At 42.1% G+C, this 22,240-nt stretch overlaps 1 protein-coding gene across 1 annotated transcript in view; it reads left to right on the top strand.

Moving 5' to 3' along the window:
- The window catches only part of ZBTB49 (zinc finger and BTB domain containing 49), an 83,566-nt gene that overhangs the window by 18,502 nt on the left and 42,824 nt on the right, over positions 1–22,240 (top strand). The window contains exons 2-4 of the mRNA XM_069202878.1: positions 4,626–4,798; positions 5,028–6,118; positions 12,851–12,897. Coding sequence (XP_069058979.1) covers positions 4,647–4,798; positions 5,028–6,118; positions 12,851–12,897 — 1,290 coding nt within the window. The 5' untranslated portion in view covers positions 4,626–4,646. The remainder of the gene's footprint in view (positions 1–4,625; positions 4,799–5,027; positions 6,119–12,850; positions 12,898–22,240) is intronic.

Consider the following 22,240-nt stretch of genomic DNA (forward strand, 5'->3'; position numbering starts at 1 on the left):
CACAACCAGTGCTGCAGGCCCACTAGTAGCCTTAGATTTACATGCCCTAAGAACCTCTAGTGCACTTTATTCGGGACTTACTAGTAAATCAAAAATGCCAATCGTGACAAAGCCAATTACACATACAATTTACACATAGGGAACACTTGCACTTTAGCACTGATCAGCAGTTGTAAAATGCCCAGAGTAACAAAAACAGCAAAAACAGAGTCCAGCACACAGCATCAGACTGGGAAGCAGAGGCAAACAGTTAGAGGAGACCATGCCAAGGATGCCAGGTCGAACAGTAAAAATGCCACTAACAACAGGAAATGCCTAGGTAAGTGCTTGCTTAGTTCAAGTAGTAACAACAATTTTAAATTAAAGAGCACAACACAATACATTTCCCAAACTAATCTAGGAAAATAGAGAGAAATTTGGTTAGCAAAAAGACGCTAAGATCATCAAAATAGGTTAAAGAAAACCAGAGATATGGATTGTAAAGCTTTAGGGCAAAAAGTGTCAATCAAACTCACTGAAGGCTGGTTTGATCCTTTAATTGAAAAGTCACATATCCATACCAGGAACAAGACTAACTTTCCCAAACCTTTTATCCTTTTCAAGAGGATCATGCAGTTTCTCTGGGATGCACTTTATACGTGAAACCACAACGCAAATCGCCACCTATGTAATATTACCATTCTCTCAAACAGTGCATTGTGGGAAGTTGGGGTAGCTAATCTAACATAAGTGCTCTCCTTTTACCGTAACATTCAACATCATCTGTGATTGGAGGTTTCAATATGAAAATATTCCCTATTTCAGACAATCTGTTCAATCCTTTCTTTTTTTTGTCCTTAATCACAGGATTATCTGGGCTTACAAAATGACCTCAACATTATTGCTCCTTTAAAACTTTAACATTTTAGGACAGTCCATTTTAGATCTGAGTTCGTATGATTCTCCTCCAGGAAATCTTTCATCATGGTTGCGCTCAGTGTTTTGCACCTTATTCTCGAGTTATGTTGGCCATTTAGTTTTCTGACCCCCTGATTTGTTTACCTATGCTTTCCCGCACTGGCATAACACACAGTACACACCATTTTTAGTTTTGCATGTGGTGAATTTAGAGTGTTTTATACTCTTATTGTATTAGAATTCTTCCCCTTCCACTGCACCTGCAAAGGTAGAACAGTTTCCACTTTTGTGATGTCATCTAACTGTTGGGATTCCAAGGAAATTCCACTTTTCACCTTTTGTACCCTTCTAGTTTTGTTGGACCAAACTAGGCTATGTTTGATATTATGATTCCTTCTTAATGCAAACAATGGTTGATTCTTGAAGTGTTCTAGTCTTGAGACAGTGTTCCAGGTTTTTGTCGATGATGGTCTTAATTTATTGCCCTATTAAAAGGTGTAACACATCCCAAGCAGTTATATCTTTATTGACTTCAAGAATGAGAATCTGTTAATGAGAGGTGTACCAAGTGCATTTCATTGTCCATTCAAGTAACTTTATGGGCTATTGGGGCTCTTTTGGGGCTTTGACAAGTCTACTTGCATTACTGAAATAGTCTTCAACACAACTAGGCATGTGTGTATATGTATGCTAACATGGGGTAATAATACTCACTAGGATTTGTATCCTTTTATGTCGCACTTGTAGTATCATACAACCTAGAACACAGCCCTGACGTAGACCTTCAGTATAATTAGAGGCCCTCATAAGAAAGGTCAGAACGTGTCGGCATACACACAAAGTTGAGAAGAGTGTGGCAGTGTGTTGGATGGTCCCTGAATGGTAGCACTCCTGCCAAAGCAAGGAAGGGACTATAAGAAATTGCACTACCAAACTAAAAGGACCACTTTTTTCTGTTGTAAAAGGGATTTGAACTACTGGACTACATGGATTTCTGTGTTAAACACTTTTTTATGTCATAATTGATTTATATGTGGGACACAGACAATTTGATCAATCCATTCTCTTTTGTACTTAATCACAGGATTAACTGGGCTTCCAGTCTCAACAAAATGTTCTCAAAAATATTGCTTCCTGAAACATGCCTCAGGAAAGTCCATATTAAATTTGAGTTTGTATGATTGACCTCCTGGAAATGTTCAAACATGGGTGCTCTCGGTATTTTGCATCTGATTCTGGATTTATGCTGCCCTTTTAGTTTTCTGACCTCCTAGTTTGTTTACCTATATATGCTTTCTGGCACTGGCATAACACACAGTATATAACATTGTTTGTTTTGCATGTGGTGAATTCAGATTATTTTATAATCTTGTTATTGTATCTGAATTCGTCCCCTTCCTTTGTACCTGCACAAATAGAACAGTTCCCATTTTTGTGATGTCATCTAACTGGTGGGAGTCCAAGGAAATTCCACCTGTTCAGCTTTTGTGCCCTTCTAGTTCTGTTGGACAAAGCTGGGTTATTTTTGATATTACGATTCCTTCTAAATGCAAACAGTGGTTGATTCTGGAAGTGCTCTAGTCCTGAGACAGTGTTCCAGATTTGTATGATGATAATCTTAATTTGTTGCACCATTTAAAGTTGTAACACAACCCAAGCAGTCCATACTTTTGTTATCTTTAAGAATATGAAGCTTTTCATGAGGTGTGTACCAAGTGTGTTTCATTGCCCATTTGAGTAGCTTCCTGGGATATTGGCACTCTCACGGGGCTTTGACAAGTCTATTTGCGTTACAGAAACAGGAAAAGTCTGTTGTTTAGGTTGCTGTTGACGAGGGGCTTGCGTATGAAGGTCTGCGTCACGCAGTGGTGGTTCCGAGGAGACTGTGGGCTGCAGTATGAGATTCGACCTCAGGGATGCATTACGCTACAGTGGTTCCTAAGCGAGGTTGTGAGGAGCTGAATCGTGCTGCGTCAGCTCTGACGACAGCTGAGCTGACAGAGCAAATTGAGGCCCACTTCCAAGAGCCCAGGACTGATGTGGCACCAAATAAGGGGGTAGGACTCATAGCATAAAGGTGGTAGGTTCAAGATGGTAGGAGCCTTTTCTGCCCATGAGGCCTTGATCAGGAGGCCAGCAAGCTAGCCCTTGGAGTCACTCTGGTGGTCCTTGGATCAGATGATGTTCCAGTCATTTTCACACAATGACTGAAGGCTTTGTGTACTCTTGACTTATGGTCAGCGAGGTGACATTTATGACAGTGCCAGCCGGTGTGTCGTGGAAACTCCTGCCCTCTCTCTTTTACAGCGCTTCTTGTGTGTATTGCTATCAAAAATGAAAAATGACTTCTGAGGTTTTCTCTGCCAGGACGTGTAAAACAGTAAATATATGTCTTATTTTTCAAATACACTGCACCCTGCCCTATGGGCTTTTAGGGCCTACCTTAAGAGTGAAGTATAAGTATTAAAAAGTAAGGTTTAGGCCTGGCAAATGGCTTATTTTTCCAGGTCGAAATGACACTTCAGGCCTGGAAACATGTTTTGCAGTGCTACTTTAATGGGTGTCACAATGTGTGCTGCAGCCAAATTTACAATCCCTGGGCACATGTACCACATTTTAGGGCCTTATAAGTAAATTAATTCAGGTATATGCCAATGTTACCAAGTTTAAAATGGAAAGCACAAACACTGTACCAGTAGTTAGCTGGAGTAAAGTGTGCAGAGTCCTATGGCCAACAAAAATGCGATCAGCAAAAGAAGGCAAAAATCTAGGGAAAACCACACAACATATGGTCATTTCCAACTATCATTCTATCCTCCTGCTCAAACTTCTATCTCAAGTTAAAGTTTTTCACCACAATAACCTCTTATCTACCAAAACCCATTTATTGAACAAGCCAGATCAATCCATCACACCGATCGGCATAACTTTTTGAACCCTTCTTTCAGCATGTTTGACCTGTCCTCCAGCCTCAATACGTTTTGGCTGTTGCAAATAATTTTTCACCCTTATCACAGACTTTCAGTTTTCAAATACATTGCAGTGTATCTTTTCCTATACTGTTGTGCATTTTCCCTTCTCGCTCACAGCCTTGTAATGATCGCAGATATTTCACTGTGTTTGTTTTCTCTTTAAATGGGTTTTCTCCGATCCCTCTTATCGTTTCAATTATTAGCATATTTTAGAATAATAATCTTTTGGACATCAATTGCTCAATTATGGCTCAAAATTATTTTCAGCACGTATGTTTGCAGCAAGTTGTTTGTGGGGTTTTGTGTCTACATATCAGAATTTGGAGTCCAGTAGTCTCGCATCAAATCGGCTACAGAATAGATTTTGCTAAATACTAACAGATTTGCTCCTGCAGAACAGCTAGGAGAAGGTGGGGCATTCTGTTAGTCACATGGAAGTTCAAGCAGCCATGTTCTCATGACATGGATCCTTACAGATATTATTTGCTCCAGTTTCTTTGTACTGTGGCTTATGAGCAGGAGCGTGGTATATAAACTGTGTGATGGTTCACGCAGCCAGTATTTAATGCATAATGTATGTGTAAGCATTCAAGAGAAATAAATGACAGCTGCTTAATTAGGGCTTACCTGGCTCCCACGTATGCTCTTTGGATTTTTGGATTGGTAGGACAGTGTGCAGACTTTGTGGTTTCAACGCCTTTCTATGTTGTATTGTCACTTTCAGTGTATCAGTATAACTCTGTGTTTTATTTGCAGCCACAAATATGTATTGTTAGGATGGACTCCGTAGCGAGCCACAGCTTGCACCTCCTTCAGCAGCTTCACGAGCAGCGCATCCAAGGCCTTCTATGTGACTGCATGTTGGTGGTAAAAGGCGTCTGCTTCAAGGCCCATAAGAATGTTTTAGCAGCTTTCAGCCAGTATTTCCGGTAGGTTATGAATTATTTCTTTTCTATCTTGTTTACAGCCCGTGGCTCTGCAGCTTGTTTTTAAGGCTGCCAAACAAGTGGGGTGTTAGTAATGACATTTGTACTAATTTGTTTATTAGGCCACTTCTTGTTTTCACATTTTCTTAAAAGCATTGTTAATTTTCTAGCATTATGTACACAAACATTTGTTAAGGTGATGTTCTGAAATTATGTTTATTTCACTTTGCAGGTGTTTGTTTCAGAATTCACCCTCTCAAAAGAATGATGTGTTCAATCTGGATATTAAAAATGTCGGCGGCATAGGCCAGATATTGGATTTTATGTACACCTCGCATCTTGACTTAAACCAGGACAACGTGCACGCTCTGCTGGACATTGCACAATGCCTTCAGGTGCAAATAGTACTTACCATGTGCCACTCCTTTTTAAACCCATCTACTTCTGTGGAGTCCTGCAGCACATCGACTCACGGCGCCTTTCCGCACCTTGGTTCGTCACCAATAGCTTCTGATTCTATTTTGGATGGAACGACTCACTCATTAAAACCCGCTGCGATCCAAGCTGAGGCAGTAAGTAGTAAAGTTTCTGTTAACCAACAGTCGGAAGGCACCCAAGGTGACAAGCCGCATGATTCTTCAGGCATAGCACACAACCAGACTTCTGGAAGAATGGAAAGCACAGTGCTGACAAGCCACCATTACAAACTACGAAACTTTTTTAGCAAGCAAAAGAAACTAAATCATGATGCTAAACAAGAAAGCAAAGCAGGTGAACAGGTGCCACTCAGCGAGCGAGCGGAACCGGATCTGGCGGACAATCATGCCTGGACTGTGACCGGTTCTCAGAGGATTTCAGAATCCACTGAAGCCTTGCCAGCCACCCGTTTTGGTGAGTCCTCGAATTTATATGCTGCCGGCAATAACTCCGGAAGCGTATATTTACAGTCTAATAGAATGATGTGCCTGAAGAAGTCAGTGCACCTCAAAAAGTTCAACTTCCTAAGATCTCAAAAAGCAACAGATCTGCTGCCTTTTGAGTCTGAAGCAAATGACCGTAGCATGATTGTGGAACATCACACCGGTGACAATGGGCCTATGCCTGACAATTCGGCCATATCGGGCAAGGAGAAAGAAATAGCTGGACATCCATGTGCTCTCGACAATCATAAGCAGCTTGTCGAAAAGGAAACGTGTCAGAGAATGTCTGCATTAGAAAAACATCCGCCCACAACACAACTGCAAAAAACCTTTCCTTGTGATTTGTGTGGAAAGAATTTCAAACATCCGAGCAATTTGGAGCTTCACAAACGTTCCCATACTGGTATGATCTTCGGTGTGGTTGAAATGATGGTAACAGTACAGAACGTTACAAATTTAAATGTTGCCTTCTGTGGTTGTGACTGTTGGTGGTTACACAACAGCAGGTAGATAATAAAGTCTAAAGGTGCAAAAACCATAAAGCTACGAAATATACACTTGACCCATGAAGTTTAAATGTATAAATCTATTTGCAGTTTTACGTAGCGCATGCCACACCAGAGGGCTGTCTGAGCATTAATCGGCAGGGATAAATTCCAAGTAATCCGGGATAGAAATCAGGTACACTAATGCACAGGTTATCATTAAAACAAAGTACGTTTTCAGAGTTCTAGTAGGAATGTCGATTGCGGTTTCACTCACACTGTGCACCAAACTTTAAAAAACAGATAGAAACAATATACACGTGTATATGTCATTTTTATGAATAGCATGATAGAAACTTTGTAGACAAGAAACATCCGCTCATGTTTTGCGAATTCTCCCTTTGTGTTGGGAGCGTAGGTATGTCAGGCTTTAGTTGACCATATGCCTGCTGTCTTCTCAGGTCCACTGGAATTATGCGGCAGGATAGCACCAAATTATGCAGCACCGTTGAGTAAATTATACGGCAAGATAAGGAGATTTATGCGGCATAATGCAGCACATTTTGTAATAGTATTCCTTAATTATTTTGTCATTTTTACACATAGTAATATTGGCTGGGCAACGATTTCATCTCATTAGTACCAGTATAGCAGCCAAGTACATAAATAAGCAACTGAGAGATGACCAGTTAGCCTTAGCAAATGATCTCCCAACGCGCGTGAACATGTGTTGCCCCGTTTTCAGTAAACTCTTGATCCGTTTAAACTACAAACTTTTTTCATTAAATTCTGGTTATGCAGCAGGTGGTGGAGTATGTGGTAAATGCGGCAAACCCTTAATGATGCAAAAAAAGACACATACACAGAATCAATTATTTCCAGTGACCCTCTATGTGCAGTATACTATCCTGACGTGATTTATTAAAAAACATCTTTCCCATCTTCACCGGTATGCCAAAAAACCCAGCTAGGAAACACTACCCTAGCTAAACAGATTTAATGTTACTCCATAATTCTCCAAAGCATTGTTATGGTTTGTTTCCTTTTTTGCCAGTTAGTGATCATTGATGATAATAAAGTAGAACGACTACGTCATATATTTAACATCGAAGTGCTTAAATGTTGTTGCCATATTAGTTTGAATTTACTGGAGCTGGTGTGACATGATAGTTATTTTTTATCAGATGTTATAGAAATACATTACGACCTGTGCATTTGGCTGACAGCCGCCTGATTTACGGCAATACAAGTTAATCGAAATTACATGTTTAAACTGGGATTTGATTTGTGTTTTCCATCTGTGATAAACATGCTGCTTTGTGAACGCAAAAGCTACTCGTCGCCTTGCGAATCTTATTGTTTTATCAACAGTGCCATCCGGTGGCTAGAACTAAAACAACATTTATTGAGCTATGAAGGAGAGGTCTATTTATCCCTGCAGAGGCTCACCTATTGTTGTGTCTGCCCAAATGTTAAGGGGCTGAAACACAGCACCGTGTAAGGCATCTGCAGATAACTATACATGTCCTGTTTCTTTGAAGTGCATCACTAGCATGTGCATGATACCACCAGCCTGTGCAATTGTATTTTTATATTTTGGTTCTTTTATTTATTTAGTTTAGGTAATAGGTGCTGGACTCATCAGGGAGCAAGGGGCCAAGTTGCTCTTGATTCTGCTCGGTAAGGACACTCCTAAACAGCCCCCCTTTGAGATAAGACTCTTTACAGGGAGGTGGCCCCTAAAGGTTCCTCCTACGAGAGAGCAAACACCACCAAGGGAAGGAGTAGTCATTTTCTTCCTCGAGAAAAATGTTCCTGCTCCCAGGACCCCTGGAACATTCGGCGGTGCCATTCCTTGATGCCAGTCTCTTTCTATCCTCTTTGAAGCCCTTACCACTTCACAGACAAGCTGTCTACCAACCGTTCTCAGGTCGCGGCCTTTCAAAGTGCTGTGTTGGGTATACTTAGGACTCCCATTCACCTTTCTGGGCCAATCACCTAAAGGGGCACCACCTGACTCCGTGACTCCACACAGCCTTGTTGCTGCTTTCAGAAACTGTACTGCTCGTGAAGGCGCTGGCCCTATTGCCTTCAATCCTAGTTCTAATGGCGCCCTGATGCCTTTGAAGTCTGTAGAAACTCTTAAAGAAACGTTAGAGCTCCCTTCGAGGAGCAGCCCTGTTGAACTTCTCTCTAGAGTCCCTCCTTACAGCCCAGAGATTCGCTTGACTGTAGAAAGTCTCCTGCTCAGATTCTGATAGCCTAGACGTGCGTCACCAGGATCATGGGTGTACAGAGGAAGAAGACTTGGAGGTGACAGCCTCTTCACTCTTTACAACAATGACGGTGGAGTCTGCCGTGCCATCCAAATTGCTAGTGGTCTTGATATATCCCCAAAAGTTGATGTCTGATAGCTTCTCAACTTCCGTCTGAGGAAGTTTGTTCATTTACATCACTAGCAGACAACGAACCTAAGTTTAGTTTCTTTACCGAAAATCTTTCTGCTGTTTTTGGAGTCGATAGTGGCTTCCTGGAAAAAAACACTTTTTCAGGCCTGGCAGATCACTCGACATCACAGGCCTGCATCTTCGGATTCTATTTTTTTTGTGAGTGCATCCTTCCCCAGCGAGCTTGGTTGTTCAGGCATCATTAGCTAATATGAACTCCCAAATCTTTTGCCACTAATCTTCCATACCATGAGTCCAGAATACAGTACTCCATGGGCTGAAAAGTTTTTACTTCAGGCTTTCTAGGGATGTGCATAACCAACATGTGCTTTCATGGACGCTTTGTCCGTACTGCGTGAAAATTGAATATAATAACTCTTCCAGACCACATGAAGAAACAGTTTTGTGATTTAGTCAGCAACAGGATGCTTCCAAACAGAAAATTAAAGGTGGCCTAGATTAGGCTGACATGATGGCCCAGTCATTGACTACAGCGTTCACACTTCGCAGGCACACTTGGAAATGTTCCACATTCGTCTCACGAGAAAATCACCTTGGATTGTTGGGTGCTTCCACTTTTCTTTGAGGACTATTTCATTCCTTGTCTGTCCTCTCTCATTGACCGCTTACTTTCTGCAAGGAAGTGTTCCCTGGCACATTTCTCAATTTTGCATGTGGACGTTCTCATCCTGAAGCACACAGCAGGGACCATAAAAGTCATGCCATTGAAGGGGAGGGGTATTGGATTTGACTCCTTTTACCAATTACATACAAAGAAGGAAAAGGGTCTCACACCCATTTTATATTTGAAGCTCTTGAGCCTTTTTGGTCAGATGGACAAGTTTAAAACGCTGGCCTTGTAAGGTCTTCTTGGCCCTCAGAAGGCAGAATCCAAACGCAAAGTAGACATAGAGTTATGTGACTATAAAGTGGCGTGACTTTAAAGTGGCGTCACTCCTCTCCCGCTTGTCGCCATTGTGGAGAAAAGAACGTGCCACCAAGACAAATTTGTTTCCAGCTCAATTTAATAAAAACAAGGTTCGTCGTAAGGGAGCAACGCCAACTCAACATCCTCCAGCAACCACCCGCAGCAACTGCCGCCCACAACATTCTTCTTGCCCGACCATTCCATCCCCACATTCTACTCCCATTGTAGCTATCCACCATTCCGATCACCAAACATTACCTCAACTTCACTGTGGGATCCCAGCATTACAAGCTAACAGCACTACCATTTGGTAATACGATTGCTCCCAGAGTCTTCACCAAACTACAGGCTGTGGTGGCATCTTCACTCAGGAGGTCAAGATTCCTTGTATTTCTGGTCTTGGGTCATTGGCTAGTGAAGGGTGGTTCATCTGCGCTGGTCTTGCACAATCTATACTATAAATCTTCTTCATTTGTGGATTTCTCTGAATTTTTAGGAGTCCTACTTACTTCTTCCTGGAGTCTGAGCTTCAATGACATAGTGCTAGACACAACATATAAAAGTGCTTTTCTTTTGTCTCAAAGGATTTTGTCTATTTGGCATGTAATTTCGATATTTTTGAAACCCAATCATATCCCGATTTCTGCATGTCGTTTGTCTGTTGGGCATGAGGACCTTGTGCATACAGTTGGTTCTGCCTGCCATGTGGTAAACGAGGGCCCTTTGTTTGTGAGTGTGACTTCAGCATCTGGAGAATATCTTTATTTTTCATACAACAGCGAGTGGATGTGCCCCTCAAATCTCACAGTAGGTCAGCCTGTCAGTCCTCTGCCGTGCTAGGCCACCAGTGTTATGGACACCTCCTTATTGGGTTGAAGTGCTCACATATGAGAGATGACATCATAAGGTGTTTAGGCCACATCAGAACAACAAATGAACATCAATGTGTTGGAGTTGCAGGCAGTCTGGCTTGCCCTGACAGTCTTTCTTCCCTCCATTTCAATGCGAGTTGCACATATGTTTACAGACAACACCATTACCATCTACTATCACTAAAGGACGGATGGTGTGGATTTGTGGTCCCTTTGTTGAGATGCTTTGTGTTTGTGACAGTGGGCTCTGCACTGGGGTATTTTCCTGGTGACAGCCAAAACTTCAGGCACTCTGAATGTGAAGATGGAGGCCTGGAGTCACTTGTCCCTGGAGGGACATAGTGGGAGCTTTTTCCTAAAGTGACCAACTTGATTTTTTGGCAGTTGGGATTTGCGTACGTGGACTTCGGACTTCGTCACAGCTCTGTACAGGAAGTGCCCTTTGTTCTGTGTCTTGCATTTCCCTCTAAACGGTCACTAGGGAACACCGTCAGATTCAACTGGTCACATTGTTTGCTCTTCTCATTCCCTCTAATTCCTCTACTTTCCATAGGTCTTACAGAAGGTGAAAAAGGTCTTACACAGTCTCAGTTATTGTTCCAGTTTGGGTTAGGAAGATTTGGTATGCAGATCTGCATTTTCCCGGCCTCCTCTGCACCTCCCGCACAGAATAGATCTGCTTTTGCAATACAATGGTTCAGTCTTCCACTCCAGTGATCAGATGCTCCAACGGCAGATGTGGAGATACAGCGGTGTCAAGAAAAGGCTTTATGATGGACATCAGAGGTAGTGAGTATCATCTTACCTGCCAAAACACCTGCTACCAAGTTGGTCTGTGCAGGCTGCTGAACTAAGTTTGTTTCTCTGAGCAAGTCTGCAGGCTTAAAGTCCTTCGTGGCTCAAGTGTTTTATCTTCTGTGCATTTGTTCTTTCCCTTGCTCAAATAAGTGTGGCAGTCACTACTTTCACTGGGGTATTTGCCTGCCCTATCTGGATTTATATGGCTTTCTGACCTCCTTTCTTTAAGGAGGTCACATCTGTTGGCACAATTCTTAAAAGACTTAGGGCCAGATGTAGGAAGGCTTTTGCGCCTCGCAAATGGTGAAAAACGCCATTTGTGAGGCGCAAAAGCCCTTACGCGATGCAGAATCACATTTTGCGAGTCGGTGCCGACTCGCAAAATGTGATTCCGACTCGCAAATAGGAAGGGGTGTTCCCTTCCTATTTGCGACCGCATCGCGATGTAGAGCGCGGTCGCAAACCAACTCGCAGTTACCATCCACTTGAAGTGGATGGTAACTCATTTGCAAAAGGGAAGGGGTCCCCATGGGACCCCTTCCCCTTTGTGAATGCAAAAAAAAAAATTTTTCTGAGCAGGCAGTGGTCCTATGGATCACTGCCTACTCTGAAAAAAACGAAACTAAATGGTTTCGGTATTTTTTCTTTTTGCAACTCGTTTTCCTTTAAGGAAAACGGGCTGCAAAAAGAAAAAAAAAAAAATGCTGTATTTAAAAGCAGTCACAGACATGGTGGTCTGCTGTCTCCAGCAGGCCACCATCCCTGTGAGTGTCTAGACTCGCTATGGGGTCGCAAAATGCGACCCACCTCATGAATATTGATGAGGTGGGTCTTTGCGACCCCATAGCGAGTCGCAGAAGGTGTCTGAAACACCTTTCTGCATAACATTTTGCGAGGTGCAAATTGCGAGTCGCTAGTACTCGCACTTTGCACCTCGCAAAATGTTTTCTTCCTACATCTGGCCCTAACTGTATTCCTCCCATGCTGTTTACTTTGCAGTGGGATTTGAATTTTGTTTTGTCTTTTCTCATGACATCACCATTTGAACAAATGCACGGTTGTTGCTTTTGCCTACAGGCTGCTTATTCTGTATTAATGGTAGCTACCACTTTTGGAGTAGCCTTAGTGAATTTACAGGCACCCTTAGTCCAGCCGCCATTCACTGTTTTCTCCTCTCAGGATTCCAAAGTATGCATTGGTGTTCTTTCTGTTATTTTTCACTGTTGGTAAGCTTTCAGATCCTCTCTTCATACCTTATGGTGTGTGAAAAAAATGTGAAAAGCCAATGTGAGTGCAACAGACAGTTTCACATCCTGGCTGGAAAGAGACATAACTGGAGTCAGGTAGCACCATCCAGACCCTGGAGTCCTGTTGCTGGTGAAAAGTTTTCTGTATCCGGCCTGGCTACTTGAGGATATTTATTAGATGAGCAATGCCGTGGAATATACAGTATTTTCCAGAAATATTTCTTAAAGGTAACATTTTATTTACAACTAACTAGCAAAACTTTAAATCGGACCTCCACAGTTTGGTAATTTTGTAAATATACTTTTAAGTGAAATTGGTAAGTTTTTAATAGAACACAAATATGACTTTTTTTTGTAGGTGAGAAACCTTTTGAATGTGTCATTTGCGGAAAACGATTCTCACAGGTACGATCTTCATCTGTTAATACATGTTATTTTACATGGTGTACTAGACCTATTTTTAAAAATAATGTGATGAATGCTTCTCTTAAAACAAATTGATTTGGAAACCTTGGTGTCCATTTCTTTTTGAGGGGCAAAACTTCTGTCTTAAAGAACGCTGATTACTCTATCACATTATTCCTAGAATGGCTGTTGTTACAAATCCTTCATTATTTCTATGAAAAGGCAGTTTTTCTTTGAAAAAATAATTGTAACGTCAACCAAAAATACCATTGAATCCAATTTCTCTGTATGAAATTAGCTGCACAGGGTATGCTGTTGTAGGTTTATTATGGAGGTAATAGAAAATTAAGATTAGCTTGGGATATATTTTTCTATCCCCTGCTCTCAAAGATTAATCATCGTGAAATGTTGGTGGCATTGCTTCCACCTATATTAATTGTAATTTGGTACATTTCTATTTGAATCACCTTTGTTCTTGTTTTGAAAGAGACCAATCCATCAAATATCCTGCCCTGGCCAGCCAAATATAATATTTTGGAAAAACACAATACCTCACAAAACATTAAAACACCCTATTTGGCTCATAGTGGCCCACTAAAAAGACTTTTAATTTACAACTAACTAGCAACATTTTAAATGGGACGTCTGCAGTTTGGTAATATTTGCAGAAGCAGTTTCCTCTTATGCACAGAGACAGCAGATTATCCCACACAACCTGTATTTCTTCTCCAACAGCCTAAAGTACAAGACCCAGAATAAGATCCAACAGTTTGTCCATAGTACATTTTCATCTTTTTTATTTTTTTAAATCATTGTATTTCATTGATATACATGTTTTTTCTTTTTACTTTTTTCAATATATTTTCAAAACATTCTATACATTTCTGCAAATCTTCGAGTCACCACTTTTTCATTTGTCCTGAATATGTGTACAGTGCTTACAAGCTTATGTTTGCATTTTACATAAAATCCTTGAATATTACACCATTTTACAGCGTTATTACATACATCTTTATTGCCCCCCAACCACTCATTTACTCTCACTACACATCCTCTGACATGCAACATTCATACACATCCTAGCCACATTCTACATACACCACAGATTACAACGGGAAAAGATCTTCAGTTTCAACCGCTGTTGTGTTGCGGACTAGGATCTCTCCTAAAAGCAGTTGACACATGTTTCGTTGGCTGAAACAAAGCTTATACAACCACCTTCTTCCGGACCCAACTGTAATTGGCATTTTTGCACTGGTTGCCAAATGGGAGATTTTTTCCAGTGTTGAAGATCTTTATATTCTATTACTTAGAGATTTGACTTTTTTACATTTGTAATCCATGTAGAAATAATCAAGGGCAAAATTGCCTCATCTCATGGGCAGATCCAACATATCAGTAAACTATATAGTTCTTCTTTATTAACCCCTTTGCTGCCAGGCCTTTTCCACCTCAGGCGCCAGGCCTTTTTTTTGGTATTTGGGGCAGTTCGCGCTTAGGCCCTCATAACGTTTTGTCCACATAAGATACCCATGCCAAATTTGCGTCCTTTTTTCTCCAACATCCTAGGGATTCTAGGGGTACCCAAAGTTTGTGAGTTCCCTTGGAGGACACCAAGAAATTAGCCAAAATACAGCGAAAAGTTTGTTAAAAAAAAAATGGGCTGCAGAAGAAGGTTTGTGTTTTTTTCCCTGAAAATGACATCAACAAAGGGTTTGCGGTGCTAAAATCACCATCTTTCCAGCATACAGGGACAGGCAGACGTCAATCAGAAAACCACATTTTTCAACACAATTTTGGCATTTTACTGGGACATACCCCATTTAAAAAAAAATTGTGCTTTTAGCCTCCTTCAAGTTAGTGACAGAAATGGGTGTGAAACCGATGCTGGATCCCGGACAGCTAAACATTTCTGAAAAGTAGACAACATTCTGAATTCAGCAAGGGGTCATTGTGTAGATCCTAGAAGGTTTTCCTACAGAACATTACAGCTAAAATAAACAAATATTGAAAATGAGGTGAAAAAAACAGTCATTTCTCTCCACGTTTTACTCTGTAACTTTTTCCTGCAATGTCAGATTTTCAAGAGCAATATACTTTTACATCTGTTCGACTCTTCTGGTTGCGGGGATATATATTGCTTGTAGGTTCATCAAGACCCCTAGGTACCTAGAGCCAAAAAAGGAGCTGCACCGTGCAATGTGTTTTCATTGTATACCGGGTATACAGCAGTTCATTTGCTGAAATATAAAGAGTGAAAAATAGGGATCAAGGAAACAGTGGTTATTTGCAAATCTCTGAATTCCTCTAGCATGTGAATTACAGGGCATTTCTCAAAGAGACATCTTTTTTACACACTGTTTTACATTTGGAAGGACAAAATGTAGAGTAATACAAGGGGCGATAACACTTGTTCTTCTATTCTGTGTTCCCCCAAGTCTCCCGATAAAAATGGTATCTCACTTGCGTGGGTAGGCCTAATGCTTGCAACAGGGAATGCCCAAAAACACAATGTGGACACATCACATTTTCCCAAAGAAAACTGACCCGTTTTTTGCAAAGAGTCTAGCTGTGGATTTTGGCCTCTAGCTCATCTGGCCCCTAGGAAAACCTAGCAAACCTGGACATATCTGAAAACTAGACACCTAGGGGAACTCAGGATGGGGTAACTTGTGGTGCTCTCACCAGGTTCTGTTACACAGAATCCTTAGCAAATGTCAAAATGTGGCCAAAAAAACACTTTTCCCTCACATTTTGGTGCTGCAAAGTTCTGGAATCCGAGGGCAGCCATATAAATGTCCTTCTACTCCCCAAGGTCTCCTGATAAAAATGGTACCTCACTTGTGTGGGTAAGCCTAGTGACCGTGACAGGAAATACCCCAAAACTCTATGTGGACACATCAGAATTATCAAATACAAAACTACCCGTTTTTGCTTTGGGGGGGGGCTGCGTTTTTGGTCCTGGGCTCAGCAGCCATCTAGGGAAACCTACCAAACCCAAACATCTCTGAAAACTAGACGCCCGAGGGTATCCAGGGAGGTGTGACTTGAGTGGATCCCCCAATGTTTTCTTACTCAGAATCCTCAGCAACTCAAATTTTGCTAAAAAAAAACACATTTCTGTGTTGGATCACCGGACGGCACAAATTTCCTGCCACCCAACGTTCCCCTCAGCCTCCCAGTAAAAATGATGCCTCACTTGTGTAGGTGGGCCAAGTGCCTGTGGCAGGGAAGAGCCAAAAACAAGTCGAAAATGAAGGGGAACCAAAGCGGGTGCAAAAGGGCAGTTTGGGGAAAAAAAGTTTTTAGGCTGACAAGTGGGGCAGAATTTTTATTGGTATAGATGCAACAATGCTGGGTGATGGGAATTTTGTGGATTCCTGTAGATTCCGGAAGGTTCCATCACAAAAATATAGGGAAACGTGTGATTTCAAGCAAAGTTGGAGGTTTGCAGGGCATTGTGGGTAAGCAAATGGTGCAGGTGCATGTGAAGCACACCACCCTGGACTCACCCAGATGTTTAGTTTTCAGATGTGTCTAGGTCTCGTAGATTTTTCTACATGGCAGCGTCCAAATAGTGCAGCCCTCACCATTCCAAGTGGGATCTATTTTGAGAGTTAGACAAGCTCTCATGGCCCAAATGTAAAACCAAAACCCAAAATAATCAAATGTCCTCTTGCTTGCTGTGGGATAAGATGTTTTAGGCATAACCATGCCCATACTGTTTGGTAGCCACCACCCCACTATTTATTTTTTATTTTTTATTCCCTGGCATCTAGTAGGCTTTCTGCCCGCACTGGGGAGTGGATCGGGGGTAATTGCCCCATCTGCCCACCAGTGGGTAAAACAACTTTGTCCCCATTTATTTGAAAAAAAATCTCCTCTGGTCTCTTGTGGGCTTTCTGCCCCCCTTGGGGGCAGATGGGCCCTACAAAAATAGGCTGATCCGCCCTCAAGGGGGGCAGAAATGGGCAACAGTAATGTGCACCCATGGGGAGCGATCTTTGCCCAAGGGGCTGCCTCCCCAAACAAAACACACACACCAATCCCTGGTGCCTATGTGGTTTCTGCCCCCCCTAGGGGCAGATTGGCCTAATAGAAATAGGCCGATCTGCCCCCAAGGGTGGTAGAAATGGCCTAAAATAACTTTGTCCCTCACGGGGCCTAAAGGGTCGCTCCCCATCTGTAAAAACAATTAAACAAAAAAATCCCTTGTGCCAAGTGTTTCGGCTTAATAAAAATAGGCTGATCTAAAGGGGGCAGAAATAGCCTAAATTAAATTTGCCCCCCAGGAGGGCGACCCTTGCCTAAGGGGTCACTCCCCTTGCGTGAAATTGGCACAAAAATAAAACCCAGCTGTCTAGTGGTTTCTGCCCCCCCTTGGGGACAGACTGGCCCAAGTAAAATAGGCTGATCTGCCCCCAAGGTGGGCAGAAATGGTCTAAAATAAAATTCACTCCCCTTGCGTGAAATTGGCACAAAAAAAAATCCCTGCTGTCTAGTGGCTTCTGCCCCCTTGGGGGCAGATTGGCCTAAGAAAAATAGGCCAATCTGCCCCCAAGGTGGGCAGAAATGGCCTAAAATAAAAATGCCCCAGAGGGGAGCGACTCTTGCCAAAGAGGTCGCTCCCCTTTATTTTGTAAATATATAAAAAAAAAAAACCTCCCTGGTGTCTAGTGGGCATTTCTGCAGCCCAATCGCTTCACGATCGGGCTGCAGAAATGCTAAGAAAGACATCAAAGGAAAGGAAAGGCTTTCCTCTTTCTTTGATGTCTCCCTGCCCGCCCCCACACCCTGATGGGAAGAGAAATGCAAGCATTTCTAGCTTCCAGCGCGATGGGGGTGGTCTCTGATAAGGTCTGCGTGCAATTGCACGCTTTCGTCATCCGACGTCACGGGGGGGGGTAAAGTGGGTGTAGGGGTGGAAGGGGAAGCCATTCCCCTTCTATCCCTGCCCATGGTAGGAGGGTGGGTGGCTCAAGGGGGGAGCGCTATGAGCCAGGTCCAGGATGAGGTGGTTACGTCCCTGGTGCCTGAGCGCCACGGCAGCAGACGTAACCACCTCATCCTCGGCCCCCGAGGGGTTAACTAGGCCCTCAAGACTATTTACAAAACAAACTGTGAGCCATCAAATCATGTCTTTATGATACTGACATGCATCTTTTAGCTAAATTGCTGATTAATGAAGCACTGTAATGTCCGATGTAAGACAATATTGTTGAGAGTACATAAAGCATAGTGACTCCCATAATGAGCCAGCTCATTTTATTAATCAGTGTCCAACATTTGCCCATAATTCTATCAGCTCTGCAGTATGAGACTCCATAGTACATGCAGACCTATGGTTATTATTATACAAGTTTAAGCTTGACTGGTTCTTGACGGCAGACATGCTCCAGTTAATTGAAGAGGTTTAATCAGGTAGTGTAAGCACCAGCCATGTTCCACTGTTACATACTAGAAGTCTAAATGTACATTAGAGGCCTACTAATCAACTTTTGCTGGATTATTTGGGTGAGATACGTTGTGAAAGAGTTGCCAAAAAATAAACTGAGTATGACTGTAATAAAACTTTGAGAGGTAGGTGTTGGTGGTTACCAAGCAGGATGGACCTGTTAGAAGCGTTGGCCTTCTGTCTTGCACTGTATTAGGCCTTTTTCTGACTTGAAAATTGATTAGCAGAGTTATTGGCTCATTGCTACGATTACCAAATGCAAAATGTCTTTTAATATTTGTGCAGTTTATACTTCTGTTTAGGAGGGACCTAAATTGTTTTATAATCTCCTTGGGGAATTTTTGGGATGGTCCACTAATTTCCTTTGGTGATATCTCCTCCAGTACCACCTATTGATCATTTATAGGAACTTGTTAGCTGCTCTGTTAGCCAAGGGGCCCTGACGGTATAATAAATACAGAAACCAAATTACTTAGAGAGCATATAGCAATATTTTCAGTACCTTCCTGAAATGTAGCACATTTTGAAATAGAGTGAAGCATACAAAGTAGAGTGTTCAACAATTTAGGTGCCAAGACAGAGAAAGAGTGACCACTCAATCTAGCACGTCAGAACTTTGGAACAACAAGTAGACGACTGTTAAGAGTGTAGTTACTGAACAGTGCCATAGCACCTTATTTTATATTGGAGATATGATAGACATGCAAAATTAAACACGCTGTCTTAAGCAAAATACACTTATACACAGGGAGCTAATTAAGTTTGCTAAGTTCAGCAGATGCAGAAGCTCTTATAGGTAATTGGTGAGCTAATTTAACTGCCAAGTTTTGAATCTGTTGCAACCTACTCAAAAGATACAAAGGTAAACCCAGAAACAATACACTCCAGTAGTCCTGGTAGCCTGGTATGGTGGTCTGGACCTCTGGAGCTTGCTTTGCTGTTAGTAACAAAGGTAGAGTTGGTACAGAATACGTCAGCGTGCCATGCAGGAATCAGAAAGATGTTTGACATTTGCTTCAAGAGTTAAATTAGTGTCGATATGGACATCAGAATGCCTCTCTTCTGAAAGGCTCAGTGACTTGACCTTGGAAGGATCATCATAAACATATGCCACTGCTGTACCTAACATACATACATTGCAGTGAAGTTTAGTAAGTCTCTCTTCAGAGAACATCATTTACATTGAGCCTTCTGTTGTTTGTAGAATAGATTCGCTCCCTTCATGAGTCTGCCCAGTACCAATGGTGGCTGGTGACATTTGAAAGTGGTGGGGCATAAAAGTTGATGATGACCTTTATGTAGCGAGTGAAGCAAGCAAGCTTAATGGACAAACGTGAGGTCCAAGGTGAGTTCTCCTCCCAAGAAAAAAATTGAAAAAAGTTTGTCTAATGGTGCATTTGAAAGCAAACGAATTTAGTGAGAAAACAAGGTTTATAAAGCTAAACACATTAAAAACTGCCCCATGTCTTACTACAGTAATACGTTCAACAGTTGCTTTAATGTGCAAATTGTACAGAGCAACAACTTCAGTGTGTGCTTGCCCAGTCTCTTGCACTGCATGCAGCATCAACTTTGGAAAACAAATGCTCTAACCAGGCATCAGGAAGCGCCTACAGCTGCAGGCTGCAATCAGTCATACAGAAATATGTTCAGGCAGATCTTTAAGTGGGATGAAAAAAGTGGTGGCTCTTCAAATGGGAGCATGTAAATACATTTCTGTGATTCCCATAGTGTGCCACCTGGCCTGTATTTTGGTTTCTCTCTTAGATGTTACTACATCCAGAAATATAACACACCAAACTTAAAAACCTGTCAGTACTATTGGCTTTCACAGCGGTTGCTAGCTGTTTAAGATAAATTAGTAACAGTGGTTATTCTGAAATTGTCAGACTGTGAATTAAATATAATTGATGCCTATGGGAGGACTATAGCCTTCAGTTGTGTGCTTTACGTTAGATATGTATGCTCTTTTTCTCTTCACATCTCATCCATCTGCACATTTTCAAACTTCTCTCATTCCTCTTCAGCATCCTTTTTTTCACTCTCCCCTGAATGCACTCCCCCCTCATCTCCCTCATTTTACCACCCCAAAACATACGCTGCACTCATTCACATTTAAGCACTTTATTTCATTTTGCTTTTGCCTTCTAAATATTTTGACCTCTACGCACCCCTTCACACACATTTACACTGAATTTTATTTGCAGCTGGAATACATGACCATTTTTCTGTGTGCTATGCAGAGAGACCAACCCACTGTCGGGCACTGTGCTTTGCCTTCAGCCTCAGCACCAGTGCTCTCAACCAAAGCCCCTCATAAACACCTAGCACAAGTCAAAGTATGCAGTGCGCAAGAGTAATACAATGCACAGAAACACAGCATGATGAAACGGCTATTTTTCTTGGGGAATGCAACATTAAGTAAAACAGGAATGCAACATTGAGGAAGACATGTGAAATAAGAGGAACTAAATGGCCAACACATGTTACCCACATTTTAACATTCATTGTTCCCATATCAATCAATGTTTGTGACATTAGCATTAAGGGCATGAAGATAGGGGCCAGTTTTAATGCCATATACCAGGTAACTGCCTTTACTGTAAGCACATATCTCTCCCCTTTCGCTTGACTCAAATATTTGGATCCATTTCACAAGAGAGCAAAAACCCTGTTCGTCTTTTGGAACAGTTGCACAAGGAACAAATACAGCAGCTCCGCTTCTAAAGGAGCCTGCAATCTGCAGCCAGGCCCTGGGGTGTCACAATGGAGGAGGCTAGTGTGACAAGGGTTCTCAGTACAATAAAATAACACAAGATTAGCATTATAACACTTACCGTTACCGAAGACAAGGTACTAAATCAGACATGCTTGCATCCACTCCTACTGCATGACGAATGGGGAAAGGGTGGGATCTACGCCATGAATGACGGATGGTTGCCCTCATGCAGGGATGAAGACTCCGACAGCCAAAATCATGATGCTAAACGCGTCACTGGCCTATAGTGGATACTGCCATAGAACACAATGGAAATGAAGGGCTTTAGAGCAGTCAACCCTGCGTCATGCGTCACAGTATAGAAAGGTGATTTACTGTCTGGCTTCGATCTCGTGCTTCAAAGCGAGGTGGGGTAGGCAGCCTAGGACTGGCAGCACAGACTTAAATGCATCAATTTGTTTAGAGATACAACTGTATCTCTAAACAAATTGATCAATTTAATATTTTTTATATTAATGTGTAGGAATTTCAGAGGGGCACCGCCCCTCAGCTCTAAAAGAGAAACCGCCCCTGCTAACTATATCAATTGTGAAGCTGGGCCCCTAGTTTAGAGCTCTGTTTTCAGGAATAACATCAGTGAAAACAGATCCGCTGTGCCAGACCTGCTATCACGGACTTTAAATAATGTGGATTTTCAACAGCGATACCGCAGAAACTACTGGACAGATGGATGGAATTACACCAAATTTGGCAGGAAGGTAGGTCCTGCTCCAGAAAGAGTGCTTTTTTTGTTTTGGTGCAATTCCGTTCATTAGTTTTTGAGAAATTAAGGGAAAACACATCTGTATATCTAGGGACGCGAGGGATTTGCGACCCCTAATGATCTCAAGCTGTTAAAGTGTTGGCATCCATCTTGGGACCATCTTTAAAAAAAAAAAAAAAAAAAAAGGGGCCAGGGCATGAACACCCTGACTCCTTAGCTCTGATGTTGAGGTCCCAAAAGGACCCCACCCCCCAGCTAAAAAAGCATTTTAAAAACTTTTTTCGAGCAGAGGCACGGTGGATCCACAAATCCACTCATAATTTTTTTAAAAAGCCTCCTAGCCCCCAGTGCTCATTTCTTTGGTATGCAGGTGGGGCCTGTACACCTTCCCCACCGCTCCACCCCA

This window comes from Pleurodeles waltl, chromosome 1_2, assembly GCF_031143425.1.
Source record: "Pleurodeles waltl isolate 20211129_DDA chromosome 1_2, aPleWal1.hap1.20221129, whole genome shotgun sequence".
In the NCBI taxonomy this organism is placed as follows: domain Eukaryota; kingdom Metazoa; phylum Chordata; class Amphibia; order Caudata; family Salamandridae; genus Pleurodeles; species Pleurodeles waltl.